This window comes from Daphnia pulex, chromosome 5 (assembly GCF_021134715.1).
Source record: "Daphnia pulex isolate KAP4 chromosome 5, ASM2113471v1".
Lineage (NCBI taxonomy): Eukaryota > Metazoa > Arthropoda > Branchiopoda > Diplostraca > Daphniidae > Daphnia > Daphnia pulex.
This window is the reverse complement of record NC_060021.1, coordinates 1,389,286-1,417,001: the sequence shown is the minus strand read 5'-3', so window position 1 is coordinate 1,417,001 and position 27,716 is coordinate 1,389,286. Positions and strand designations below refer to the sequence as shown.

Here is a 27,716-nt window from a genome sequence, read left to right as displayed (position 1 = left end):
ACAATGAAACAGTTATGAAAAAAAAAACAATTTCTAAGCGACATGCTCTCTATTCCTTCTCTCTACATTGGACAAACGATCTGTTTTAAAAATGTCAAGTGGGTGTATGAGGAGGATGTAGGAATGATCCAGAGAGAGAGCATTTACACACCTGGGTTGTGGAAAATTTTGATGAAATTCTGATTAACGCTGTAAAGAACAAAGATCGCGACCCTGAGATGGACACCATAAAAATTGACATTGATCCGTAAGATAAAATTGTCAAAGATTTACTGGTGTTAAATAATATTTAAAAATTTTGGTTTCTCCTTCTTACAGGATTAAAAAAGGTTATCAAATTCTATTACAATGGCAAGGGCATTCCTATTGTAAAACACGAAGAACAAAAGACACACATTTCTTTGATGATCTTTGACCCATTACTTTTCCTGATTTCAACTTTTACGATGGAGAAGAAACAGTAACTGGTGAACTCAATTGCTATGGAGCTAAACTAGGAAATATTTTCAATCTGAATATTGAAAATTGGACTGGCAATGCAACAATTAACAAAAACCATCATGTGTTTTCTTATGGTTTGAGGTTGCACATGAATCCCAGTTTTGTCCCTTTTGTTTCTCATTTTGTAATTCTCAAACAGGTATCTGGTTACCCTTTCTGTAATGTAATCCACGTAACGCCCGCCTTTAGTGGTGCAACATTTATTTGCGAGTGAAATTTGCTGGAACCCATGTTCTGAAGCAGCTACTGCTGTGTCCCATCTTTCATTGACAGCTTCAAACACACACTGAAGTTAAGCTCAAAGGCAATCTACTTTACCCTACACAGAACAATATGGTTAGTTTGTTTCCATTTTTCATAAAATGAATCTACAATACCTTCAGACAGAGATGCACATACTCTTTGAAGGTGTTGATAGGAAGAGAATTGTCGTTTAAGTATACATTTACGCCAGGAGTAGAAGCGGCTACTTCAAAAGCAGGGCGAGACAGAAGTGCTATTGTGTCCTTATTCAGGGAATACATCTACCCAAAAACATGAATGCAATTTTTTATAAAAAGAAATAAAATTTCTTATAGATGATTGTTACTCTAAACTTATCCAAATCAGGGGAGAAAGATATCTTGGTGTGGTTAGGTCCAGAGTACGGTTCAACTACTGGAGTCTCAGCTATAGTCATGTTGTCAGTCCAGGTCTGCTTGAATCTTAGGCATAAATCTTTCGATGCTGTTTCCAATTCAAATGCAGTGCTGAAAATATTTCCTAGTTTAGCTCCATAGCAATTGAGACCACCAGTTACTGTTTCTTCTCCATCGTAAAAGTTGAAATCAGGAAATCATCAAAGAAATGTATGTCTTTTGTTCTACGTGTTTTACAATAGGAATGCCCTTGCCATTGTAATAGAATTTGATACCTTTTTTAATCCTGTAAGAAGGAGAAACCAAAATTTTTAAATATTATTTAATACTAGTAAATGTTTGACAATTTTTATCTTACGGATCAATGTCAATCTTTATGGTGTCCATCTCAGGGTCGCGATCTTTGTTCTTTACAGTGTAAATCAGAATTTCATCAAAAATTTTCCACAACCCAGGTGTGTAAATGATCTCTCTCTGGATCATTCCTACATCCTCCTCATACACCCACTTGACAGTTTTAAAACAGATCTTTGGTCCAATGTAGAGAGAAGGAATAGAGAGCATCTCCCTTAGAAATTGTTTTTTTTTTCATAACTGTTTCATTGTCAGCAAGTTAATTCACTGCAGCCTCAGATGTGGCAGCCTCTTTGTTCATTTTGGGAAACAAATACTAAGAAAAAAAAGCAGTTTGTTGAACTTGGTAGATTATACTAATATAGTCAACAAGAAAAGTTGGTGAAAAATAATATTCGGACCAATTTTTTCGAACCTACCAAAACAGTGATCTTATAAGGCTAACAACTGGAAACACGTCACACGTGTGTTGTCTTTCTCTAGAATCTGCAAATTTGTTCGAGTGTTCAATTAAATTAAATTTAAATTAAATTTCTTTTTGTTCAAATTCGTGGACAATGGTTATGTTTCATGGTTTATTTTCTTTCATATAAAAAAATGTATTTATTTCAAGGCCACATTACAATCTATATCTTTATTGAACAGGGATAACATGGCTAAACTAGTTGTGCACCCTCAAACCATAAAGAAACAAATGATGGTTTTTTTTTATTGTTCCATTGTCAGTCTGATTTTCAAGGATTTAAGTAAGGAAATGATGATAGGTAATTTTTTGAATTCAACCGTCGAACCAAGCGAGAATTTCTTCACTGAGGTATGAGAGCCTAAATATTTGAATTAATTTCCGTTTATAAAGAATTTTATTTGTTCTTAAAATTAGCTCGAAGACTGTGGTATAACTGAATTTGCCATGAACATGACTCTTGAGTTGCAGTGATAAGAAAACGTTCTCAAGATCCTTGTTGGTGGAAAAATTTCAGCAGATGATGTCCGCATTTTTTAAGTACTTGTTCATTGTGACTGTATAATCAGAATTTCATCAAAAATTTTCCACAATCCAGGTGTGTAAATTATATCTCTCTGGTTCATTCCCACATCCTCCTCATACAGCCAGGTCAAGTAGCTACAGCGGTGCAGATAAATGAAGAGGATTGTTGTTGTCGAAAGGCTAATTTGTAGATTTTTCGTTCGTTTGGCATTTTAAACGTTACTGGATTAAATTTTCACTCAGAGCTGGGATAACCGTTTTTAGTCACAATGCACAAGTCCTTAAAAAATGCGGATTTCATCTGCTGAAATTTTTCCACCAACAAGGATCTTGAGAAGGTTTTATTATCACTGCAACTCAAGAGTCGTCTTCATGGCAAGTTCAGTTATACCACAGTCTTCGAGCTTATTTTAAGAAAATATAAAATTCTTTATAAACGGAAATTACTTCAAATATTTAGGCTCTTATACCTCAGTGAAGAAATTCTCGCTTGGATCGACGGTTGAATTCAAAAAATTACCTATCAACTGTTCCTTATTTAAATCCTTGAAAATCAGACTGGCAATGGAACAATTAACAAAAACCATCATGTGCTTTCTTATGGTTTGAGGTTGCACAACTAGTTTAGCAATGTTATCCCTGTTCAATAAAGATATAGATTGTAATGTGGCCTTGAAATAAATACATTTTTTTATATGAAAGAAAATAAACCATGAAACATAACCATTGTCCACGAATTTGAACAAAAAGAAATTTAATTTAAATTTAATTTAATTGAACACTCGAACAAATTTGCAGATTCTAGAGAAAGACAACACACATGTGACGTGTTTCCCGTTGTTAGCCTTATAAGATCACTGTTTTGGTAGGTTCGAAAAAATTGGTCCGAATATTATTTCTCACCAACTTTTCTTGTTGACTATATTAGTAGAATCTACCAAGTTCAACAAACTGATTTTTTTCTTAGTATTTGTTTCCCAAAATGAACAAAGAGGCTGCCACATTTGAGGCTGATGCAGTGAATGAACTTGCTGACAATGAAACAGTTATGAAAAAAACAATTTCTAAGGGACATGCTCTCTATTCCTTCTCTCTACATTGGACCAACGATCTGTTTTAAAAATGTCAAGTGGGTGTATGAGGAGGATGTAGGAATGATCCAGAGAGAGATCATTTACACACCTGGGTTGTGGAAAATTTTGATGAAATTCTGATTAACGCTGTAAAGAACAAAGATCGCGACCCTGAGATGGACACCATAAAGATTGACATTGATCCGTTAGATAAAATTGTCAAAGATTTACTGGTGTTAAATAATATTTAAAAATTTTGGTTTCTCCTTCTTACAGGATTAAAAAAGTTATCAAATTCTATTACAATGGCAAGGGCATTCCTATTGGGAAACAGGAGGATAGGAGTGAAAGTTTCGGGGTGATTGCTGACTTTGGTCACCCTCCCTCCTTTTTTTCATCGTGGGAAACAGGAGGATAGGATTCGAAAGGTGGAGCTTAACAACGGCTGTAGATCTGCATACCATCTGATGAAGTCAGTTCGTTTTCTAAGTCAGCGGCGTGAAGTTATTCCTCATCTGTCCCATTTTCAATAAGTTTTTTTCTATTGTACATTTGGATTCCAACCAAAAAAGTCGCTTGAAAAAATGATACGGAGTATCATGATCGATTTGAAGTCTGAAGATAAAGAAGTTCATTTTAGCGATTCTGATGGTAATAGTAAACAGTTTTTTCTTTCGAAATGTTTTAGATGTATTTGTAAAATATGTTATGCATTGTTAGAACCGCAGCCACCTACCTCCAGTGGTTGAGGTCTCCCTAAAAGATCTCTGAAACGGATGCAAAGAACATAAAAAAAGAAACCGAACAAGCTTGGTCTTGATCAAATCGAAGAGCGCCGTAAACTGTTTTTAAAGAACAGACTAGGCACGTCATTATCCACCTTTGTTTTAATTTTGTTGTTTATAGCCTAATGTATTTTTTATTTGTAGAAAATGTTGGGTTTCACAAAAATTTCCGTGCTTTGCCCAAAGTCTGTCAGGACGAAACTGTCCAGATGCCTTCTTGTTTTGATGATCTCGTTACTGCAGGACTTTGGGGACGAGAAGTCCTATTTTTTGAAGATGATGACAGAGCAACAGTCAAGACCAAAATTGAGAGGTAAAATCTTTTCTTTCAAAATTTTAATAACAAAATATAGCTAAATTTGTTTTAATGTAGTGTGTTTCCTGAAATTGTGGGGGGGTTTAAAATGACGAAATCTAATAAGAATGGGAAAACCCTCCAATTAATCGGCTCTGGCCCTGTGGTAGATGGGAGACAGTTGAAGGCGTTGTGTGCTCAAAATGTTTATTTGTCGCCATTGCAACGAAATATTGAAATGCATCTCGAAAGCGACGAAATGGATGAGCAAGAAATGGATCGGGCGTGTTTAGAATGTTGTGCTAAGTGTGGTGAGTTCATGGCTATTGAGGTGATCGAAGGGCACGCAAGGAAATGTGTCGGGAAAAATTCTACTGTTGACATAGAAAAGGATGCAAGTCAGCAGCCAGATCCCGAGCAATTACCAGCTGTATTGAATGCAAATGGTATACAGAAGATGATTGCATATAGATCCAAATTTGTGACTGCCACCGATGAAATGGCTTATGCCGACAGGGAACAATTTGGGAACTTCGTAACGGTTTTGAGAGCCAGTTACATTGACGATGCGATTCGTTTGTCTAAATGCCCCTTTTTCATGTAAGTTTCTATCATGCTAATATTATATTATATAAATTAGTCATTCTAAAATTTCATTTTCAGATCCAAAGTGAAAAAACCTATTATCGTGTCTTTCAGTGGAGAAGTTGGAGTGGACGGTGGTGGTCTTAGACGAAACTTCCTTTCCATGATTGTTGACTATGGTTTTCGCGTTTTTGAAAGACTCGGAACAGAAGTTGGATTAGATACAGCAAATGTAGACGACATTCATTTCATGCTGGGTGTTTTTCTGGGTAAGTTCTAATATTTTTATGCGTTTAACATTTTAATAATTGTTTATTTTATGATAGGGCTAGCCATAGTTCAAGAGGGTATTTGCTCGAAGTACATCATTAGAGCCTGGAACGCTTGCAGAGGAAAGTCTAATCGTCACCATCCATTTATTCGCGGCCTACAGTTGCTCAAATTAGATAATGTAATATCATAAATAATTCAAGAAACAATTTCATGGTAATTTACTTATTAACCAATATTGCAGCCATTTCTGGATCCTGACGTTCGAGCTGTTTTCATCTGCATTCCCGTCACCGTTGCAGTGATTGTTGAGTCGTTGGATTTGTCCATTCTGTCATCTGCACAAAGCCAAGCGCTTACTATGTGCCAGTCTATATCTTATAATTTTTTCGTTCAATTTTTGAACTCTGTTGCCAATGGCGAGATGTGTTGATGCCAACTGGCCTTAAAATTAATCTGTCTGATAGCTATCTATTCTACACTGGATCGAAATATGTGCCCATAACATATGATTTCGCAAAGTATTCCCTTGAATTCAAACTGAATGACTCTCGGAGCCGATTTCGCCCGTCATGTAAAACTTGTGATGGTTGTGGCAAGCTTACTATTCCAATAGTCGAACGGTATGAGGACATGGTAGATGGATGGATCGATGCTATTTGCAATCTCGTTTCAGGTTTTACTACTGCCTAGCTACTTGTACCTATGCAGACTTGTATAACACCAGCAGTTGCTGTGCACTGCAAACGTAATTGTTTGTCATATTAATCTCCAAACTCGGAATATTTTTTAACTATCATTATCATTTCTAACTCTTAAATGAAGCTCAATGACGAGTTGTTGTAATGACGTGACGAAACAAGCGGGTCGATGTACACGCCAATGTATTGAAACTGAGTCGAGCGAGGAGAGGACCTCGCAGTAAGACAACTAAATGGCGACTGAGAGGGGAAACGAAGCTGTGGGGGAGAAGACGGAAGGGCGCAGGGTTGCAACACATTACACGTCCCTTTTTTGTTTAGACAATTAAGCAGTAATAGACAAGGAGAATACGATGACAGCTTAATGTCTAACACACAGCATTATTTCGACCACGTATGAGGGGGATACAATGATGATGGTTTCGGAGCCCGCGCTGAACGTCGCGGAGGGGGATCTTCTTCGCCTTGGTCGACCGGAGCGGGGTCGGGTGCTGGGCACGGGGCGACAGCTTGTCCAGGGGCGGCCGGGATGACAGCTTGTCCAGGGACGGCCGGGATGACAGCTTGTCCAGGGATGGCGGGAGCGGGTGTCGCGGGTACTGTTGGCGGCACGACAGCTGCAGGCATTACTGGAACTCGACGACGTAGTAGTATAGTCAAATTGTGCCCAAAAAGTGGGTTAACCCCAAACAAATTATTACCTGTATTTTTGTTCGTGAGCACTGTGTGTACTATAAAAATGTAGTTAGTTTTAAAATACTAGTTAAAAATATTGTGTAGAACATGTATAAATCGTGATTTGAAATTTTATTTCCCGTGTAAATATCCTTTCTTGTTGAAATAAACCATTTTAAAAAATAATAAATGTTAGAAAATCTTTCATTCTATAAGTACCCAACTTTTTGTGCAGTTATAACGAGATTTAGTATTTAAAAAAAAACTAAACGTAAAACCCATTTTTTTTTCCGCGAGAAAAAGTGTTTCCGTATTTAACACAGCCGCTTATGGGAAAATGGGTTTTTTTCCAACAGTATTTTCATGACATCTTAGCACATAAAAATCCCCCCTTGGGTTAATTCGATAGATAAATAATCATTCTATCACAATCATTCGTATTTCTCCAAAGGGGACATTCGTTTAGAAGTTATAACCGATATTCTAGGCCCTAATTTTGCATATTTTCCAAGTGTTTTGCATTAGTGAGTAAGACACCCGCTTGGTGGTGATTAGCACAGCCGCTATCCGCTAGAAGGGGCTGCACTCCAAGCGGGTACATACCCGCGTACATACCCGCGGGTACATACATACATACATACATACAAAGTGAAATGGTTTTTATTTTTCTGCGTATGCGATTATTAGCTTCGCCCTTCGGGCTCGCAATAAATGCCCCACAAATGAGGCACTCTTCGAATAAAACTGACATTTTTAACTATGAAGTATGAACTGAGCTGACAGGAATAACTGTACCGCGCACAGCTTGATAAAATTCATCAAGCATGTGGCGCTCGTGGTGTCAAAAACGAGGGAAAAATCGAGGGAGATGCCGGTCTCTATAGTTTGTAGGCGTATTTATTGTATTGGCCGCTAGATGGCGCCAAAAAACAGCTAGGTTGAATCCCCGGGTTGAGTCACCGGGTTGAATAACCGGGTTGAGATGAAGGGTTGAATCCCCGGGTTGAGGGTGAACTGGGTGGCACTAAAAACTTGCCATACTTTCCAAATGAGACCATGAAATATCGTATTGCCAGAGGAGATGACATCAACAGAATTCCATAGTGATAAATTTGAATAATCGAAATTGTTTGGGGTTGAGAGTTCTGGATGTAAAATTGTCTTTAAACGTTGGGTCCTGCTGCTCAAAAATGTAATATACCATTTACATAACAAAATTTGTTTAAAATATTATTTAAACCTGGTATTTTATTGTGTCAATTTATTTAGCAGGAAAAAAAAATTAATTGACATAAGTAAGATGCAAATAATGTGTGTCAAATTAACTCCTTGATGAAGTTGCCGTGGCTGTGGCACGGGATGCTGCAGATGAGCTACTGGATGTTGTTTTTGATGAACCCGATTCTTCAAAGGTCTTGACAGATAATTGCGCTTTAGGTCCAGCGTTCCACAGTGCATCGAACGTGTCCAGCAGGGCTGTCTCAACAAACACCTGATGCAGTCCAGCAGCGGCGAATGTTAGTAAAAACTGAGCCGAAAAGTAATCATTGTGCGGCTCAACTGTTTTGTTCATACTCGTACTCGACTCGATCGGCTAGAAAAAAATTCAATTTCATTAATGGTTAATTAAAAATCGAATGATCAAAATGATGTACCTTGCCATCCGAACCGACTGTCGGGTTAGCAGGATTCGATTGAATTGTCACTTGAACGGCACGTACTCTCCGTCCAAAATATCGCGGGCTGGAAGTAACCTGGACAATACCTTCCACCTTAACGGCCAACTGCGAGCCAATGGTTGTCGTTATCGCCTCTCCGGCCACTCTCGGCTGAGGGCTCACAGCCAACTGTTAAGTATTCACATAATCAAGTTCAAATATCAAGTTACGATTCTTATAATTCACTTTACCTTGATGGAAGTGGTCTGCAGCGTCTGGAACATGAACCGCGGAAAGCAAAGTGGTGTTTCTATGAGTAACTTCAAGCAATCCAAGATGCATCCAACATTCTAACAGATTTAAGAAGAATAATTATATTTTAAATATTATAACGGGTGTGAAAAAGGATCCTACCAAGTGATTAATAAGTTTCAAATCAGGGTTGCCATCGCGAAAACGTCTTACGAGATCGACGGCATCAGCGCATCGAGTGGCCATACTCCGCACAGCGACGTGATCCGCTTGAACCGTCTTGTTGATCATGGGCAAATCGTCTTCGACAGTCATCACGCCTTGCTGAGACGCCCGGAGGCAGGTGGACTCGACCGTCTGGGCCAAGATCAAGGCCATCTGCTTTTGTAGCTGCAAATTCGTGAGGCTCTCCTGGTCGGCGTCGAAGGCGCTTTGTCCCAGCTTGGACAGGGCTTCGGCCACCTGACGGAGCACCACCACCGACTTCCTCAGCTGGTGAGTAATTCGACCGCAGCGCTGCAGTTCGTCTCGGGTGGCAGCCGCTACGGCGTGAGCGATGGCCGGCGGTGGGGCTGTCTGAAGCGTTCGACAAGCCTGGACAAGTTGAGAGCACGCCGACAGGAATTCGACTCGCAACCGACCGAATTCGGCTTGAAACTGAAGAACGCGGGTCGGGCTGGTGGCTGCCTTCAGTGAAGACAATCCTTGCAGATAAAGCTTCGAGGCCAACACTAATCTTTCCATGAGAGAAACGGCTGCACCATCGGGGGGTCCAGTGCCGCAACTCAGGTGAGATTCGGCCAGGGTGAAATCGCGTAATCCCTGAATCCAAAAGTAGAGATGCTCCGTCGAAATGTGGCCCAACAAGCGATCCAGTATCTTGTGGGCAATCGAATGGTGGCCGTATCTAAACAACCAAATAAGAAATTAATTACCAACTAGATTGAAAACATTTAAAGCTCAAGGAATTATACCTTGTGGCAGAGCGGGCGATCCGGAAAGCCACCCACAAGTCGACCCGGAAGATGGCTTCGTGGACCACTTCGCTGGCCTGTTGAGACCAACAATGAGAGGCGTGCGTCTGGAACATGAGAACGCACAATAAAGGAATTGCCAACAACTCTTGATCGCTTTGAACGGTGAGTTTCTTTAGCATTGACATGATGTCGACCAATGCTGGTACAATGGCAGACGGTTGGGTGTCTCCGATGGCAGCCAGGGCCTGGCACAGCAGGACTAACGTGGAACCGGAAGATTGAAGCAAAAGGCGAGTGAGGCAATCAATGATGGTGGCGCTGATTTCTGGCCCGGCGACACGACTCAGCTGGACGGCTGATGTCAACGCAATCTTAAGTTCCCTCTCTTCGGTCTTTCCCGCCAAGCAGAGGCCCAATATGAGCGATTCGACAGCAAGGGCAGCGTCTTGGCTCAAATCGGGCACTGAAGAAGATAATATATCTTGTTTGCTAGATATAAATACTAGTTGGACAAGTAGCTGAACTGCTTTCGCTGCAACAGACCGGTCGCAACTATAGCAGCACTGATTCCAAATCAAGTGTAACTTTGTATCTAATAAAAATGCTTAATGAAATCGACAAAAAGGTATCTTGATTTTTAAAAACTGAATTACCAGCTTTGAGGATAAAACAGTTTGCAGCTTCAGCCATGGCTAGCGTGACTAGAACGTCCAGCGTTCTTCTCTGCAATTCGAGGTGAGGCTGATCTAGCAGTAGGTCAATGAGGCCATCCACGTTGGACGTAGTCCACAGATGAGCACCTTTGACAGCCAAAATTTTCAAGTCGGACAAAACTTGAGCCTGGACACCTCTCCTGGAATCGCACAAATATTCAAGAAGCAGGAGTAGCTGTTGAGGGATTTCGACCAGAGTTTCACTGGCCAGCAGCGTCAGTGTGTGCAGTGTCACACAGACGAAATTTTGGGCAGGGTAGCTGGGCAAGAGCTGTGCGCACAAACGTCGAACCATGGCGGCCGTGTGGGCATCATGGTGCATGTACTGCAAGATGGGGATGAGCTTGAGCTTGATATTTACAGGTGTGGCCAGTCCCTGAATCATCTCGGCAATTTTACTGCACATGTTGACGGAAAAGGTTCGAGACTGTGCGGCAAACTTGGATGCGGCGTAGATGGCTGCCTCTAACTCTACAGCATCGTGCGAGTCCAAACTGTCGCGAATGCTGTGATGCACTGATTTCCGATCAGAAATAATTATTGCCATACTCCCCAAAGTTCTCAGTGCCAGAGATCTTGCAATCTAACCATAAGAGAATTAATATTGATTGATTCAAAATGAGAATAATTTGCAAAATTACTGGATCATTTGAATGAATAACTGTGAATATTCTTTTGACAAATTCATCCACATTGAGGATCTTGTCTAGATGCTTTTCACTTTGCTGGCAGACTCTAAGAACACACAGTCTGGGGAAATTTGTTCTAAAGAAAGACGGAAACACAGATTGGATATTATAAACAAACATTAACACTTGTAAATTCATACCCTGTCCTGAAAACCTCTGCCAGCTTCAGTAATGCTGAATTTATCAGAATCGGAAATGGGTACTTTTCAAAGAGTCTAGGGAAACGAACAATGGCCTCACATTGTTCACCAATTCTCACAGAGCGTAACCCTGAAAATTTTTTAAAGATTTGGAAATTATCATCAGAAGCTTTAATAACATAAAAATAAAATTTCATTATGGAAATTGTCAGCTATAGCTATAGTAGGTTAAAACATGTAAACTACCTTTGTCTAGCTCTGTTAAAGCTGTGTTTGCATCTTGTTCTGGTTCTCCAAATAAATGTTCATTAAATGCGGTTCTCAAACCAACGGAAACCATTTTATCCTCGGTTAATAAATCTTGAATAAACTATCTTTTCCTTCGAATATTTTGAAGTTCAATGTTGTTGTCCCTCTTGACATCCTATCCCCTTTAAATTCCGGCAAAGTGCTAATCAGTAACCCCACGGCCCACACGCTCTCCTCTCTTCAAAGTTTCCATTTATGAATATATTGGAATTATTCGATTCCGATTGAAATAACATATACAAATAATGTTTAAATAAAAATTCTTAAATATTGCAAATCATATATTTTAGTTTTCAATTAAAATCATCTTTTAATTGCAAAGAAATTCCTAAAAATTGCCCCTTCTTTTGTGTTTAGGGATCGAGCATCAGGGGTTTCATCGGCAGTTGGCAGCTACTAGAGTTCCTCTTTCGGCAAAAAAATCGTTCGCAGCCAGCCATCATCGAAGGTGAAGTTTCCACATTTTTCAGTGTTACAATTAGAATAAAGTACTATTTCTTTATACAAATTAATCTAACATCTATAGCTGTAATTTTGTAGTTTTAAAAAGTTTTGCACATGGCGTCATTTTCATTAACTTTTGTCAATTCTTTACCAACATCGCTCTACATGTGACTTTCCCTAGCAATTGACAAGTCGTTAACGGTATCTTTTCTTTTCTTGTATATTTTCAGATGAAATCAGTCTCTGTCAAAGACGTCGATCAACACAAGTTTGTCAGGGCCTTGGCTGCCTTCTTTAAAAAGTGAGTTTAAAAGTCTGAAATCAAACTTTGCTTCTGAGTGTACTTATGTTGATGTTCGGGTTTATCAGGTCTGGCAAAGTGAAGGTACCAGAATGGGCTGACCTTGTTAAGACTGCCGTCTTCAAGGAGTTGGCACCTTTTGATGAAGATTGGTTCCTCATCCGTATGGCATCTCTGGCCAGGCACATCTACATCAGGTCTCCCATCGGAGTCAAGACCGTCAAGAGAATCTATGGAGGTATGATGGAAACCATCAAATATTTGAAAGAATTCTTTTGCTTAATGAGATATTATTTATGCAGGACACAAAAACAATGGTGTGAGGCCATCCCATTTCTGCGGCAGCTCCGGCTCAGTCGCCCGTAAGGTGTTGCAGGCCCTCGAAGCCATCAAGTTGGTGGAGAAGGACGCCAATGGTGGTCGCCGTCTCACCTCTCAAGGATTCCGCGATTTGGACAGAATTGCATCCCAGATCAAGTCGGCCAAGGCGTGAAATGTGAAAAAAGATCCAAACGTGTCATACCATCTGCGCTGTGTCCCTTGAATAAACGGGTGATGCACTTAAACCAAGCTGTTATTTTCCCCTTTTTAGACAGCACTTGATTTCTTTCTAAATCTTATCAAACTTGAAGGAATGGACAAATGTTTTAACGTTAATTTCGGTAAAGGTAAGTGGTTGCAACTCTTTTCCACGACATTACTACCGTAAGAAATAGATTTCCAGTTGATGCAATTTTCAAGTAAAAGTTCAGCCTTAAATTTGGTGGATATTTTAATCTATTTTTTTTTTTTCAATGTGATCGTTCCCTTCACGTCCAACTGTGACAATTGGGTTTTTAATTGACAAATCTCGTTTTTGTCATTTTTTTTTTATTCGTCACTTATCATGGTCGCATACGAAGGCAGCGGTACTTTGAAATGAATCTTTGTCTTTAACAAACAACATAAAGAGGCTTAGGCAGGGTAATGTTGTTCATTTGTAAATTATTTATTTATGATGAGCCAGAAAGAGAAACAGTTAAAAGTAAACGTAAATAGCCGTAGCCGACCTATTAACGATTCAACGTCGATCAAGTTTTGGTATTGATAAAGATATTTACTTAGCAAACGCCTCCTGTGCGGATCTCTGGCGGTCCAGTGGATAAGTTCGACGGATGTTTTGAATGTCCGAGTACGACATCTGTCGAACATCCGTGGGACTGCCCTGTGTTATGTGGGTATACTTGCGTCTTACTTGTGTTAACTGTGTTATGTGGGTATACTTGCGTCTTACTTGTGTTAATTGAATTTTTTTTCTGCTAAATAAATTGACACGATGTAATACCAGATTTTAAATAATATTTTTAAACAAATATTGTTATGTAAATGGTATATTACATTTTTGAGCAGCAGGACCCAACACTTAATGACAATTTTACATCCAGAACTCTCAACCCCAAACAATGTTGATTATTCAAATTTATCCCTATGGAATTCTGTTGATGTCATCTCCCCTGGCAGTACGATATTTCATGGTCTCATTGGGAAAGACTTGGCTGAGTTCCTCCAACAAGTGAGCTCTAAACATTCTGTATGAATCAATCTTTCCTTTGACTTGTTCATTTTTGTTTTGAGCCTTTTCCATACAGTCTTTGGTGTACAGCTGAGGGTTTCTGCCTTCATCAATGTACCTATAGGAAAAAACAAGAATTCAAATATTGTAGCGTCTCAAAAACAATGTCATTTTCATTTCCATGTACTTTACTTACTCAAATACTTCCAGAGGAACATGCACATTTTGGAACTGACCCTTCAGTTTGTCAATCTCTTGCAGGCCTTGTACCATAGAGTTTCTACATTTATTATCAAGAAAATAACAGGAAAACACATTAGGATAAAGGATGATAATTACAGATTAAATTAAAATATTTACATTTTCTGGTTCAGAACCCCTTGTCCTTGAGGTTGAAAATTGCTCACAATAAGATGAACCTGTCGGACGTTTTCAACGAAAAGTTCCAATTGATTTTCCAAATTTTCCAGAGCAGCACTCATTTTTATTTCTGAGAGGCAATAAATTTTATAGTAACTGAATTCAACCGATTTAACAAATGTGAAAACTGGAAGAAAACTACAGAGTCAGAGTGCTCATTGTAGTGTAGCAGAAGAAAACACCAATCTTCTATCATTGGTTAAAGCACTTGACTAGTAGGCATGGTAACCGTTCGTGAAATCGCCTACAGCAGTTTGAATTTGGCGGCGTTTACGATAAATAAAACACTATCTATGAAGAAGCAAAGACAGGAGAACGTAACATTCCGATTCCCGACCGAGTAAACTTTTCCCGTAAAATTTTTAATTTTTAATGAGTTATAAATAGGAAATGGCCGAAATGCTTATTTTTTTACGTGGGCCAAATCGGCCTTATTACTTGTGCTACTTTTTTCTTCCTACAGACTTCACAGCGAAAAGCCTTGTTTAACAATTGAACCCATTACTATTTTTCTGAGTACAAAGGGAAAGTAAAGATTTCAAAATATTGACCAATGTCCTACTGCCCCGAGTGAGGTTCGAACTCACGACCTCGAGATTATGAGACTCGCGCGCTGCCTACTGCGCTATCGAGGCTTGCCCTGTGAAATTACTTTTATAATAGAAATCAAAGATGCTCTTTTTTTGAATGATAAATAATATCTTTTATTTTCGTTACAATAACCTTTCCCAAATTTCGATTAATTATCTGATATCGCCTACCAATCATATGTGATTGGCCATTGTTTTTCGCTTTAAGCAAGGATAACAGATCGATGGGTTATAACTTGGGTAAATAATAAATAATATTTTTGCATAAACATTTGACTAACTGTGCGAAACCCGGAAATATTTGAACATTCAACTCAATGCAAAAATTTTTTTTAGTACGCTACAACTTGTAAATTTTTAGGTTCATAGGACAGAAGTTCAAAATCAAATTGCATTCCATGATAATAAGGCTATTCAATGGCTATTCATAATCCCCAATTTTCCCCAGAGAACCCTTTAAATTCCGAGATTTCATCATAATAACAGGGGGCAGTATAACTCCTTATAAATTTGTAAAAGGATATCTCGCCGCTTTACCATATCCTGTTTAGTGTTTAAGCACAATCCTGTGTTAAGGCAGGGCTAGGCTATCGATTTCAAGTATTCCTCCGCCAAAAAAAAAGGAAAAATGTTTTACATTTTTCGAGATGGGGGACAGTGGAAAAACTCAAATATTTCAAATTTGTTCTTGACGGGCTTCTTTTTATCGAAGTGACGAAGTATTTACCTTAAAAGACTTAAAAAAGTCCGGATCTCTTTAGCCCGTCGTAACACAATCGACTTTTCCTTTTCATTTTCAGCAGCAAGTTAGTTAACGACTTAACGCAGACACGATCCTGAGTGTATCACAGCAGACAGGCATCAAATATTCCAACTAAACTTGGAAAAATGTAAGTAAAAAATACTCTAATCTTCTTTTTAGTTTTTTGTTTTAAAGTTATTTTTATCATTAGATCAATAAAACTCCTCTGGGAATGATGAATGAAAACTACAATGGAGTAGAGCCCCTAAAGGGACAAATCGCCCCCAAAGCCAGGACTGAATCTGCCGAATCATTAGGTTCTAAAAGCGAATCTAGAAGCTCTTTGGCAGCCCATGGCGATGAAAAACCTGGAGATGTTGGACAGGTCAAATTCACCAAGAATGCTGATGATGCAGCTGTTGAGATTGGAGCTGTTGATGTAGCATTCGCTGGCATGGGAAAGGAAGAGTTGATGAAGTATGCCAATGACCCATTCTGGATAAGACTTCGATGGACTCTCTTTGCCTTGTTCTGGCTTTGCTGGATTGCTATGCTGGTTATTGCTATCGTTATTGTTGTACTGGCACCTAAATGCCCTGCTCCAGCCCCACTAGAGTACTGGCAGAAGGGTGTAGTCTATTCAGTCAATCCAAAATCATTTCAAGACAGTGGAGCAAATCAAGATGGCAAGGGTGATTTGAAAGGTAGTATACAATCTATTGTCCTGATATTATTTTCATGTAATAATAATGAAATCTAAATTTGTATTGTAATATTCAGGAATTATGGGCCGACTAAATCATTTTGTTCATTTGGGTGTCAACATGATCTCTATTTCACCCATTTTCAAGACAGCAAGTGAGGAACCGCTGTATGGCCAGGATATCGACAATTTCCTCGAAATCCACCCATCCTACGGCGAACTGCAAGATCTGAAAGATTTGACAGCAGCTGCCAAACAAGAGGGTAATCTTTTAAATATATTAATTTTATTTTAATGGAAAAATTTACATGATCAGCCAAATTTTCTAGGCTTGAAGATTATTCTTGATCTACCGTTAAACCACGTGAGTAAGCACCACGCTTGGTTCAATCAATCAGTCGCTGATGCTACAGGTGAATGCGGTGACTGCTTTGTCTGGGCTGAGGGGAAAAATGGTGGACCACCTAATAATTGGGTATTACAACTATTTGTTCTTTGTCTTATCATTACTAATAACAGTTTCAATAAAAAAACAGGTCAGCATCTTTGGGGGTTCGGCGTGGACACTTGATCAAACCAGGAATAAATATTACTACCATATTTATGGACCAGATCAACCTGATCTAAACTTGCGCAGTGAAAAAGTGAAAAGGGAATTGAAGAATGTTACAAGATTCTGGTTAGACCAAGGCGTGTCTGGCCTTAGACTCTTGTCCGTACCTTATTTCTATGAATCCGCGAATACGACATTGAATGAGACAGCGATTCCTGGCGTCACGCCCAATGCGTATGCGTCCCTCGACCATACCTACACCAAGAATCTTGACGAAACGTACAACTTTATTGGTGAGATCCGTGCAGTTCTTCAGGAGTATGAAGATAAAGACGGAGATCACAGGTAATTTGCATAAAATTGCGTCAATTGTTTCAACTGAGATTTAAAAAATTATTTTCGCAGGGTTTTGTTCGTTGAGGCGGAAGATACCGAAGGTGTTAGCGCAATGAAATATTACGGGGATGCCACTGCAACCCCGCCAAGGCCACTTGCAGACCTACCCGTCAACTCCAAATTCATTAGAAAACTGGCTGGGTTTACTGGAATCGACCTGAAAAACGAAATCAGCGCTTACTTGGAAGAAGTCAGTGGAGTTCAAGGATGGCCTAACTGGGTACTTGGTAACAGGGACACGGAACGCATGGCCTATCGTTTGGAAGCCAAACTAATCGACGCTATGGCTATGGTACAATTGCTTCTTCCGGGTACACCATTCACTTATTACGGAGATGAGATTGGCATGGAAGATGTGGCTCCAGTCGGCGGATCATTAGAAGCTTGCCCCACCGGTAATAAATTGACCGCCACTTCCCATTGCAATCAAGCACGCAGTCCTTACCGATGGGATTCTTCATCAATGGCCGGTTTCACTAATGCAAGTGCGCCATGGTACCCAATTGGGGGAAATATCGACACCATCAATGCCGAGCATCAAATGGGCATGGCCAACAGTTATTTAAACATCTACCGCGAGTTGGTTAACTTGCGTAAGCAGCCGGCCATCATGCATGGTACCATGAGCTTTTCGAATGTGACGAATGATGATATCTTTGCATTCACAAGGTGAGTTTAAACTCTAATCACATTTTTAGATTTGCATCATTATTTGTTTTTATTATTTTTAGAATCCGAAAGGGAGCACCTGGATACCTAGTTGTCCTTAACTTGGGCGAAAACGAGGAGTTTGTGGATTTTTCAAAGGATCCAAGCATCCCTTCGGAAGCTCAAGCTGTCGTCCGTTCTTCAATGGCAGTCAGCAATTCGACTACTAAAGGGTAACAAGATTTTTCGTTGTTTATTTGTAGTTGATACAATTCTTAATCGGCCTCCTTCAAATACAGGAGCAAATTGAAGACTGACAGTGTTCCAGTTGGATCGAGTGAAGGTTTAGTGCTCTCCTTCGTCCCTCAGTTTTAACAATATTAAAGAACATTTTGGTTAATTAAATCCTTGCCAGTTTTTAACATTTAACCAGTTCATAGTGGATATTACACTTAGATTGCAAAACGACACAGAATGCCTTGTCCTTCTTAATATATGATGAATGAGGGTGAGTTGTATTGCGTGTGTGTTGGTGGTCCGATTGTATGAGAACGACACAATGCATGTGACTACGATATCAAGACAGATTAAGGGAAACACACGTAAACTGAAAAGAGGAATAAAAAGATGTAAAAACAAAATCGTTAGCTGTGGGGGCATAGCAAACGTAATTGGCGTCTCTAAATGTTTCCTTTTCTTGTTGGGTCAGTTGCGGGTGGCGGAATCAATAATTACACGGATGCAATTACTCCTCCCTTAGCTGTGTGTCTTGTGACATGAAAAAACAAAAAAAAACAAGCACTCACGATTTCGAGAATGTTGAACTTCCATCTTCCCATGGGCAACAAGGTGGTTTTGAGAATCAACGAGAGACGTGGGCTGTTATGTAGGGACATGACGGGCTGTACAATTTAGCGTTTTTTCTTGTTGGGTCTTGGCCGGAAACCGCTACCGGGCGGCGCGTGAAAAGGAGGACGACCTCCCATGAACGGAGGCGGATGAAACGGTCGAGGATGTCCCATCATAGGTGGGCCGGATGGCATGCCCCCCGGTCCCATAGGAGGATAAGGAATAGCCCCTCGTGGCGGAGGAAAGAATTGCTGGCCAGCCATAGGAGCTGCAGGTATTCCAGCTTGTTCCATTTCCATCTCCATGGCTTTCGCCAGTAATTGCTCGTCAGTTAACTGATTCAAAAGACTCGGCTTCTTCTTCTCCGGTGCTGGAGTCACAACCGGTACAACCCCTACAGGAATTACAGGTTGAACAGGAGCAACGGGCTGGACTGGAATAGGACCTGCTATTCTCATGTCAACGTCGTGGGGGGAGAAAAGCTCGGTCGGCAGGGAACGATCTTCAGTCGTCTTGCTGCTCATTTTCATTTCCATTTCTTTCTTTTGAATCGTGCTAATAATTTCCTATAAAATGTCAAAATGTAATCAAGTTAATTTCATTACAGAAACTTTGTTTAAATTTATTTAAAAACCAACCTGTAAATTGCTGATATTGAGATTATTGAGAGAAGCAGGTGCTGCTTTGGCCGAGTGATCGAATGGTGGATCGGTAGAAGGGGTCACTCTTGTATCGATGCTGGCCCATCCGCTTGTTGAAGACGTCGAAGGTTCTCCAAGCCCAGGTATAACAGGCTCGCCTAACCCAGGAATCATCATTTCCGACGATGTCGTCGAAGCCACTTCAGCCGACATGGTGGCCAGCTCCTGTTTTTGAGCTTCAATCTGGCGATTCAGCTCTTCCAGCATGGCTTGTTGTTTTAATAATTCCTCATCTACAACCACTGTTCCAGTTGAAAATTAAAATTTTAGTTAAAAGAACTTCTTAAAATTTATGAATTCGACCAACCTGGGACGGGTTCTTCTTCTTCAACGAGAAGTTGACCGGGACTGTAGGGCGCATCATCAGCTTGAATTTGTGAAGTGTTGGATGTGGTTTCCGCTTTTGATGCCCTGACAGGCGGATCACTTTTACCAGCCATCTTGGAATTAGCACGGGAGGTGGGAATGTAGTTCAGACTGGGTGAATCGCTACTGGCGGTACTGGGAGGTGTAGTCTTTGCCGACATTTTGGCCAATTTCGCCGCTTTGTGAGGCACGGCAGCACCACCATTGCCGATCTGATCGACCGCTCGCTTCTTCCTCGCTCGCACTACAACGCCCAGCAATAAACTGGATGTCCGGTTTTCATCTAAAGCTGTAAAAGATCATACAAGTAAGAAAACATTTTTGACAAGTGCATTGAACTGGTGCAAACTTACATTTAGTGCCTGACGATAATGAAACCAGCGCTAAAGGAATTGGACTATCTTTAGGTAAGGGGACGACATAAAAGTCTTTGATGAGCTTGGAGACGGCCCCAACAACGGCGAACCGGTTGTGTTTGTACATGTGACTGAGAAAGGACGAATAGTGCTTCCGGTCAGAATCCGAGGCCGGAGTGAACTTGAACACCACAATATCGCGAGTGCCCGCTCGTCTCGTTTGATTCACGTATTCCCACACCATTTCCGGCCGAATGCGGCCCACAATATCCAACGATGAAGGCATTTCCAAATCGGCTAGATCCGTCGATCCGCTCATCTGAAATCAATTTTAAATGCATATTTAAAAATCTAGTCCACATTGAAAAAGAAAACTCGTATCAACTCACATCGAGCGCCTGGACGTTGACTTTTCCAGTCTCTGCACTATTGATGACGCCCTTCCAGACGACTGGACCCATCTCTGGTGAAAATGATTGTTGCTCAGGAGTCCTAAAGGTAGAATAGATGTAAAGATTATAAAAGAAGCTATTTTGATGGATGGATAATGAACCTACTTTATGCTAACAGTTGACGTCGGTTCTTGTTTGCTTGAAGGCTCCTCCTCCATCGGCTCTTTATTCTTTTCCTGGACAGGCTGTACTACCGTGACGGGTTCATCCGCATTTTCTACTGGCAATGCTTCAGACTCGTCGATGGACGCAGTGATGTCTTCCTTGACAACCGACTCTTCCTTGGTTTCAGATTCTTCTTTTGCTGCTTCAGGAGCTGGAAGCTTTTCTTCTTTCTTTGCTTCTTCTTTCTTGGCTTCTTCTTTCTTTATTTCTTCCTTTTTTCCATCTTCTTTCTTTGCTTCTTCTTTTTTTACTTCTTCCTTCTTCTTTTCTTTATCTCGCTCCTTATCTCGATCCGACCGATGCCTGTGATGCCGATCTTTACTTCTCGATGGGCGATGATGACTCCGTTCCTTGTCGTGATCCTTTTTCTTCCTATCGTGATCTCTGCGGTCTTTATCAGATCGCTTGCTGCTAGATTCGGAATGATGTGAACTCTGTTTGGAACTCTTCTCGCTCCTCTTCCGGATGCTAGTACTGGAACTACTGGTGCTGCTCTTATCCTTGTCAGCTTCTTCCTCCTTAATCTTGCCACTGCAAATTTGGCAATTGAGGTCGAACAAGTGCGACTTGTGCTTGGACGTGGTGTCCTGGAGGGCCTCGAGGAGCGGAGCTGGAACAGTGGTGGTAGTTGACGTGGCCGACTCTCGTTCATCCAGTTCTTTGCCAGCTTCCTCGATTATCTCTTCGCCTTTGTGAGTCTTGACCAGATATTTATTGGACATGGTCATAAGCTCTAGTTCCGTCTTTTGAATGATGTCCAGCTGATGCTTGGCCTCCTGTTCACGCCATTCGGCCAATTCCTTGGACGCCAACTCCTCGGTCGACATTTTGACCAATTGACCTGTGTGATAAATATAAACGGTGAAATTACATGCTAACTAACCAAACACGGCCGGGCGGGATTCACGTGTTTTAGACTCTTAAAAAACGAAGCTTGCAATATGTCAAGCTCATCCTGGCCGCCAGATAGAGCTGATCGGTCTCCATATTGGATTTTATGGCGCGGTATTTAATGAGATCCCAACCAACAACTTTCCTTTATATCCCGTGTTGTTAATAATTGCCGCTTGACATGTTGTGCGAAGAAGCTGCTGAAAACTTACCAGGTGTTATCTGCTTCTCGATGATCTTGCGGAATAAACCCAGGTTTTTGGGATCTTTGATATTAAAAATCAGAGTGCGGTATTTATTTTTGTATTTTGTGCCGACATCTTTGTTGAAGAGGCGATAGAGAGCTTCTTCTACTTCAGTGGCAACCTGTTCGACTGCTTGCTCATCCGTCTCCAAATCGGTGGCCTCTTTGCAGCGGTTCCATAGCGTTTCCTTCAGTGAGCTCCGGGATCTGGCACGGGTCGACTCGGGATCGGACTGGACTACCACCTTCTTCGATGTTTCTTCATCTTTGGACGTCTCGATGGACCTCTTCCGAAACACCTTCGACTCACCAAGCTTCTTTGAACTGTTGCTGTCCGCTCTTATTCTGGGCAACGACGACGAAGGTGATGGCGCCTGACTCGTTAAAGAAGTCGGAGTGGCCGGTGAAGCGGATTTAGCATTTAGCAAGACAGAGGAGGCCACCGGTGTCGTGGATATCGACAATCGGGGTTTATTATTCGGTAGGGTGGCCGGTTTAATAACTTCAAAAGTCGGATTGTCTTTGAGCCACACTTCCAAATTGGCAACTTTGGGGGCTGCGGAACCACTCAGGATTTTCCCGGTCTTTCTCTCCAAAACAGGAACGGGTGTGTCGTCAGCCAAATTGGCCGGTTTGGACGCTCCTTCAGACGAAATGGATTTTCTCAGTTGATTAATGGCTTTCGATTTGGAAGTCAAAAGTGGGGTGGGTTGACTCATCAACTGGCCGAACTCGACCGACTCCTTCCACTTGGACGCACCCGAAGATGTCGGTGTGACGGGTGTGCTGGGGCTTGGTGGTTCGGGTAACTGGGTCTGCTTGATCTTCTCTTTGCTCATGGCGATAAGTGAATCTCGCACGTGACTCACAATACATGCATCGCTACAATAAATGCTATTTGCGCGTGCATCATTCTTGCAACCGGCCACAATGCATCGTAGAGGAGCAGCCGTAGCTTCTTCGGCCGTTCCACTTCCGCTCGAACTAACTCGAACCCTTCGTTGTGTCATTTGAGCTTTCAATTTCGCTTTTTCATTGGCCGCTTTGACAGGATCTGTACTCCTCGGAGGTGCCGTTTTCTCTACTGATTTTACTGGGCTCTTCTCCTCTACAAGGGGGATCGGTTTCTCAGGGAAGTCAATGTCCTGAGCATACAATACAATTCATTGATAATTTAACGAGTCAGAAAATGCAATGCAAACAATTATTTACCTGCAGATGGACAAATGGTTCTTGGGTGTCTGCGTATTCTTGCCTGACGCATTTAGGGCAAATCCATTCAAGTTTTTTAAGCTCAAGTTCCCGACCCATACTGCGTGTAATACCAACACATGTTCCATGAAACCATTCCTCGCACTTGTCGCAACAAATCATGAAACGGTTGTTATGAGGCTCTCGGCAGACACACCACAATCGATCAGGATCATCTTCATTCTCATCCGAATCAGAGCCATCACCACTTGGATCGTCATCGTCTTCATCCAGATCCTCTGGATCTTGTTCTTCCTCGCCTGTGAAAACGTTAAGGGTTTCTTTAGTTTAATTTCTTTCAATAGAAAACATTAGAAATTGTTTCAAACCATCTTTGGATTTTTCATCCATTTTCTTCGGAGAAGGCACGACGGGATCGTCAGGTTTTTCTTCAGCCAACGGATCGTCCTCAGTCTTGATTGGTTGTTCATCCGGAGACGACAAACCTTTGACAGTGGATGTTTTCTTCACTAGTCTTTCAATGCCTTCAAATTCAAGTTGATTAAAGGCTTCACGAAGATGTTTAGGTGGTTGACGATTTTCTCGTCGCGGCCTTGCGACTCCACCCGAGGAGGAAACACGAGACACGGGTGATTGTCGGTCAAAGTCGATTGACTTTTGAGGTGATTGCGGTGTCGGTGCAGTTTGAACTGGATTTGCTTGAACACTTTGAGGCGATTTGACTGCAGTTACTGGTGATGATTTGGTTTGAACCACCAATGTTGGAGGCGTTTTGGCCGGAGTAGTTTGAGGTGTTTTGGCCAGCGGCTGTGTCTTGGGCAAGGGTGTTTTGACAGGTTGATTGGATGATGGTGTGTGAACTTTGGCTTTGACGGGATCAACACTTAGGATGTCTTGTTGAAGCTTTTGACGAATGACGGCTAACCGACTGAGTGGTTGCGCTGGAGCGGGAGGAGGAGTTTCTTCAGGAGCAACAGCAACAGGCTCTGGTATAGCTACGAAGAGAGTCTCCTCCGGTTCCGCCTCGGCTTCTTTCTTAGGCGTATTGACTTGTTGGATCTGATTCATCTCTTCCTTCTCCTTTTTGAGAAGTTCCTCATTTTCTGCTCGGATTTTCTTTAATTGCTCCATTTCTTGCCGGTCAATCTGGCGTTGGGAACGCCGCTTAGGTGAAGGTTGGCGCGTTGATCCACCACCACCACCTATACCCGTCGAAACGCTATCAGAACTATCAACTTCAGAACTCATCGCACTGTCGGCGTTTCTCGAGTTACTAATTGCCGGGCCATGCGCAGCTGAATAACAATGGTCAAGTGAGATGGACGCAACAGCCTCAGTGTCATCCGGAGCTGGATAGAAAAAACAATAATATAATCTAGATACACTTACTACTACTACACAAAGTTATTTGGCAAACCTCCTGTAAGTTCGGGATCAAGCAGGTCATCTAGACCAGCTTCTGGTGGGAGAATATTGTTGAAAAAAGCCCCAGCTTCTGCTTGTAATGCATGCTCAATTTTCTCGATCTCTTCCTGATCAAGAGCTAAGAGTGGATCTGTTGTTTCTAAAACTTGCTCACTAATTTTTGGCCCTGCTTTGACATTTCCATTAACTTGAGCAATTTCCTGGTCAGTTTCCATCAATTCTTCCTCGTTTTCCTTGAGTACAGGGCTAGAGACTGGGTTGAAATCTTCTTCTACAGTTATGTTGACATCAGTACTGCTGTCACCTGCAACATCATTGACTCTAACTACGCTTAGAGTTGTATTCTCTTGAGAGCCTGAAAATAAGGTAAATGAATAAAAACATGATTTCCCTCCAAAATGTGACGACTTACTAAGAAGTTGAAGTGTTTCCTGATCAACTGATATGTCACCAGTGTCATTATCAACAATAATGATTAGTGTGTTTCCAGCAGAGGAGCTATCGTCTGTGGTATCTGCCACAAAAGTACTCGACATGCTGTTGTCGAATTTGTAGCACACTTGTATCTAAATGTCAGTAAACGAGTAATCCAAAACGCGTCACTTATTGACCAGCTCGGAACGGCCCACTATCAAAGTTCAAACCAAAGCCACTAAAAACTTCACCCGATTCTATGGGCAACCACAAGCCCAAAACTTTTTTGTTGACAAACTTTGAAACTCCTGATTGCATCAAAATACACATAAACACCAAGCCGACTCATGGCTAGATGCCGCCATTTTGCGTTTTTTTTATATAAATCAATTTCAATGTGCCATGTTGCCGGCGACGCTTCCAATAGAAGCCATCTGGCGTGAATAATTACATCTTCTGTTAGTCACTAACAGATGGCGATTTGATCAGTACGTTAGACAACGCCGGCAACAATCGAGTACAAACCTCATGTAAATTTTGATTTGGTTTCGTTTTTACAATATAACAACAATCATGGGAGAGGTAAATTTTGCAATTAAAAAAATTATGAACAATTTCTAATTTACAAAATTTCATATCTCTACAGGATATTCAGAAGCATTCCGTGCATACGCTAGTGTTTCGATCACTGAAGAGAACCCACGACATGTTTCTGTCAGAAGAGGGTAGTCTACCTCCTCTTGATCAAAAAGCGTGTGTTGAAATAACTTTACATTGTTTCAACGTATTAAGTAACTCAATTCTATTTGATTATCTAGAGTGTCTGCCTGGCGATCATCAAAAGCTAAAGATACGTATGGTCCAATAGTTGAACTGGTCAGGAAACAACAAGAGATAGCGAAAAAAACAGGGCTTCCGGTAAATTACCCTGGAGGACAGCTTGCTCTAACTAACAAATCTGGTAATTTATTTTCCCCTATATTGATTGGAAATATGTATTTTTAAGTGGAATGTTTATTTTTTTACAGAACAAGATGGAGAGACCAGCCAAGCTTTGGCTCTTATGCCTTCAGGAACAATCGGGGGACATCAGATGCCACAATCTTCAGCAAATGTATCAACTGTTGGTATACCAGGCTATGCTGCAGGTGAGAAAAATATGCAGTCATTGTTTTCCCATCTATTTACTAAAAAAGAATCTTATTAGGTGGACCCACAAACAATACACAATCTTTAATAACCCGTAAAGCCCCAACAATGCCCAAGCCACAGTGGCATCCACCATGGAAACTTTGTCGTGTTATCAGTGGTCATATTGGTTGGGTACGCTGTGTAGCTGTTGATCCTACGAATGAATGGTTTTGCACAGGATCTGCTGACAGAGTTATTAAGGTAATTTATTCCTTACATTTATAAGAGTCAAGTTTTTCATTTTGAAATTCTTATAGATTTGGGATTTGGCCTCTGGACGGCTGAAACTTTCGCTTACAGGCCATGTCAGCACCGTCCGTGCTCTTCAAGTCAGCCCAAGACATCCGTACCTTTTCAGTGCTGGTGAAGATCGACAAGTGAAATGCTGGGATTTGGAGTACAACAAAGTAGCCATCACCATTTCAATTTACCGTGTAAGAAATATTAACAAAATCTTTTTCAGGTTATCCGGCACTACCACGGCCATTTGAGTGCCGTTTATAGTATGGCCCTTCATCCAACCATCGACGTTTTAGTAACTTGTGGTCGTGACTCTACTGCCCGTGTTTGGGACATGCGATCCAAAGCAAACATTCATACCCTAACTGGCCACACCAACACCGTAGCATCAGTTGTTTGTCAAGCAGCCGAACCTCAAGTATTCAAAGCAGTTTTCGACACTCATAATCCAGAATTTTAATTTTACCTTTCGAAACCATAGATTATTACTAGTAGTCATGACAGCACTATTCGATTATGGGATTTGGCGGCTGGCAGATCAATGGCTACTTTGACGAATCACAAGAAAAGTGTCCGGGCAGTGGCAATGCACCCTAACCTGTATGAAGCTAACCCATTATTTCACAACACATTGAATGTACAATTAATTTTAAAAAATTATGTTGCAGCTACATGTTTGCATCCGCCTCGCCGGATAATATCAAACAATGGAAGTGCCCCGAAGGCAAGTTTATTCAGAATCTTTCGGGCCACAATGCCATTCTTAATTGCCTTGCCATCAATGCTGACAACGTAATGGTATCGGGTGCTGATAACGGATCACTCCACTTCTGGGATTTCAAGACTGGATACAATTTCCAGCGCTCACAGGTATAAATGCATTTAGTTGAAACTGTGTTTTGAACGTTTCTTTAACTGTTCCTATTCAAATTTAAGGCCCCCGTGCAACCAGGCTCAATGGATAGTGAAGCTGGAGTATTTGCCATGGCCTTTGACCACAGTGGTTCACGTCTCATAACGGCCGAAGCAGATAAAACTATCAAAATCTACAAAGAGGACGACGAAGCTAATGAAGAGACACACCCCATCAACTGGAAGCCCGACTTATTAAAACGGCGTCGTTATTAACTCGCCATCTCCTGTACCGTACAATACAACTTGATTTTTAAACGATTTGTTGGCGCAAACTTGTATTATTACTTCAGTAATGTGCTGAGTTATTATGCGCTTATGGATTATTTATATTATGGATAGCTCG

The 27,716-nt window shown here is 41.1% G+C and overlaps 7 protein-coding genes and 1 non-coding gene across 11 annotated transcripts; 3 read left to right on the top strand and 5 right to left on the bottom strand.

Annotated features, from left to right (window-relative positions):
* Positions 1-799: 799 nt before the first annotated feature.
* LOC124193863 (DNA topoisomerase 2-like) lies at positions 800-1,622 on the bottom strand. The gene is made up of 5 exons (XM_046587850.1): positions 1,498-1,622; positions 1,415-1,425; positions 1,091-1,305; positions 879-1,025; positions 800-820 (listed from the first exon to the last, which is right to left on the bottom strand). Exons 1-5 carry the CDS (start codon positions 1,620-1,622, stop codon positions 800-802), a joined length of 519 nt encoding a protein of 172 aa, XP_046443806.1.
* Positions 1,623-8,115: 6,493 nt separating this feature from the next.
* Positions 8,116-11,747, bottom strand: LOC124193561 (integrator complex subunit 7-like). 3 transcript variants are annotated; one of them, XM_046587452.1, is made up of 9 exons: positions 11,541-11,747; positions 11,295-11,424; positions 11,107-11,230; positions 10,406-11,048; positions 9,750-10,344; positions 8,938-9,682; positions 8,775-8,873; positions 8,521-8,712; positions 8,116-8,459 (listed from the first exon to the last, which is right to left on the bottom strand). In XM_046587452.1, exons 1-9 carry the CDS (start codon positions 11,632-11,634, stop codon positions 8,187-8,189), a joined length of 2,895 nt encoding a protein of 964 aa, XP_046443408.1. In that variant the 5' UTR covers positions 11,635-11,747; the 3' UTR covers positions 8,116-8,186. The 3 variants fall into 3 exon arrangements, with proteins under 3 accessions (XP_046443408.1, XP_046443409.1, XP_046443410.1); XM_046587453.1 differs by having other exon boundaries at positions 8,539-8,712; positions 11,541-11,730; XM_046587454.1 differs by having other exon boundaries at positions 8,266-8,459; positions 8,535-8,712; positions 11,541-11,730.
* A 167-nt stretch (positions 11,748-11,914) lies between these two features.
* LOC124194887 (40S ribosomal protein S19-like) lies at positions 11,915-12,914 on the top strand. 2 transcript variants are annotated; one of them, XM_046589278.1, is made up of 4 exons: positions 11,915-12,051; positions 12,278-12,348; positions 12,417-12,586; positions 12,651-12,914. In XM_046589278.1, the coding sequence occupies exons 2-4, from the start codon at positions 12,278-12,280 to the stop codon at positions 12,839-12,841; spliced, it is 432 nt and encodes a 143-aa protein (XP_046445234.1). In that variant the 5' UTR covers positions 11,915-12,051; the 3' UTR covers positions 12,842-12,914. The 2 variants fall into 2 exon arrangements, with proteins under 2 accessions (XP_046445234.1, XP_046445236.1); XM_046589280.1 differs by having other exon boundaries at positions 12,008-12,091.
* Positions 12,915-13,702: 788 nt separating this feature from the next.
* LOC124194888 (mediator of RNA polymerase II transcription subunit 10-like) lies at positions 13,703-14,506 on the bottom strand. The gene is made up of 3 exons (XM_046589281.1): positions 14,261-14,506; positions 14,097-14,180; positions 13,703-14,018 (listed from the first exon to the last, which is right to left on the bottom strand). Exons 1-3 carry the CDS (start codon positions 14,380-14,382, stop codon positions 13,814-13,816), a joined length of 411 nt encoding a protein of 136 aa, XP_046445237.1. The 5' UTR covers positions 14,383-14,506; the 3' UTR covers positions 13,703-13,813.
* A 376-nt stretch (positions 14,507-14,882) lies between these two features.
* Trnam-cau lies at positions 14,883-14,955 on the bottom strand. Its single transcript has one exon. It is a non-coding gene; the product is annotated as a tRNA-Met (tRNA).
* A 558-nt stretch (positions 14,956-15,513) lies between these two features.
* LOC124194869 (maltase A1-like) lies at positions 15,514-18,422 on the top strand. Its single transcript, XM_046589256.1, has 9 exons — positions 15,514-15,629; positions 15,711-15,800; positions 15,864-16,356; positions 16,433-16,618; positions 16,685-16,830; positions 16,892-17,253; positions 17,314-17,973; positions 18,036-18,185; positions 18,252-18,422. The coding sequence occupies exons 3-9, from the start codon at positions 15,885-15,887 to the stop codon at positions 18,325-18,327; spliced, it is 2,052 nt and encodes a 683-aa protein (XP_046445212.1). The 5' UTR covers positions 15,514-15,629; positions 15,711-15,800; positions 15,864-15,884; the 3' UTR covers positions 18,328-18,422.
* A 24-nt stretch (positions 18,423-18,446) lies between these two features.
* LOC124194857 (death-inducer obliterator 1-like) lies at positions 18,447-25,458 on the bottom strand. Its single transcript, XM_046589238.1, has 11 exons — positions 25,026-25,458; positions 24,606-24,968; positions 23,557-24,537; positions 23,189-23,487; positions 21,945-23,121; positions 20,782-21,682; positions 20,614-20,716; positions 20,222-20,543; positions 19,810-20,157; positions 19,440-19,744; positions 18,447-19,367 (listed from the first exon to the last, which is right to left on the bottom strand). The coding sequence occupies exons 1-11, from the start codon at positions 25,147-25,149 to the stop codon at positions 18,864-18,866; spliced, it is 5,427 nt and encodes a 1,808-aa protein (XP_046445194.1). The 5' UTR covers positions 25,150-25,458; the 3' UTR covers positions 18,447-18,863.
* Positions 25,459-25,483: 25 nt separating this feature from the next.
* Positions 25,484-27,631, top strand: LOC124194875 (pleiotropic regulator 1-like). The gene is made up of 10 exons (XM_046589265.1): positions 25,484-25,609; positions 25,674-25,780; positions 25,846-25,988; positions 26,056-26,175; positions 26,235-26,419; positions 26,476-26,625; positions 26,682-26,876; positions 26,940-27,058; positions 27,127-27,328; positions 27,395-27,631. The coding sequence occupies exons 1-10, from the start codon at positions 25,601-25,603 to the stop codon at positions 27,584-27,586; spliced, it is 1,422 nt and encodes a 473-aa protein (XP_046445221.1). The 5' UTR covers positions 25,484-25,600; the 3' UTR covers positions 27,587-27,631.
* The last annotated feature ends 85 nt before the right edge of the window (positions 27,632-27,716 follow it).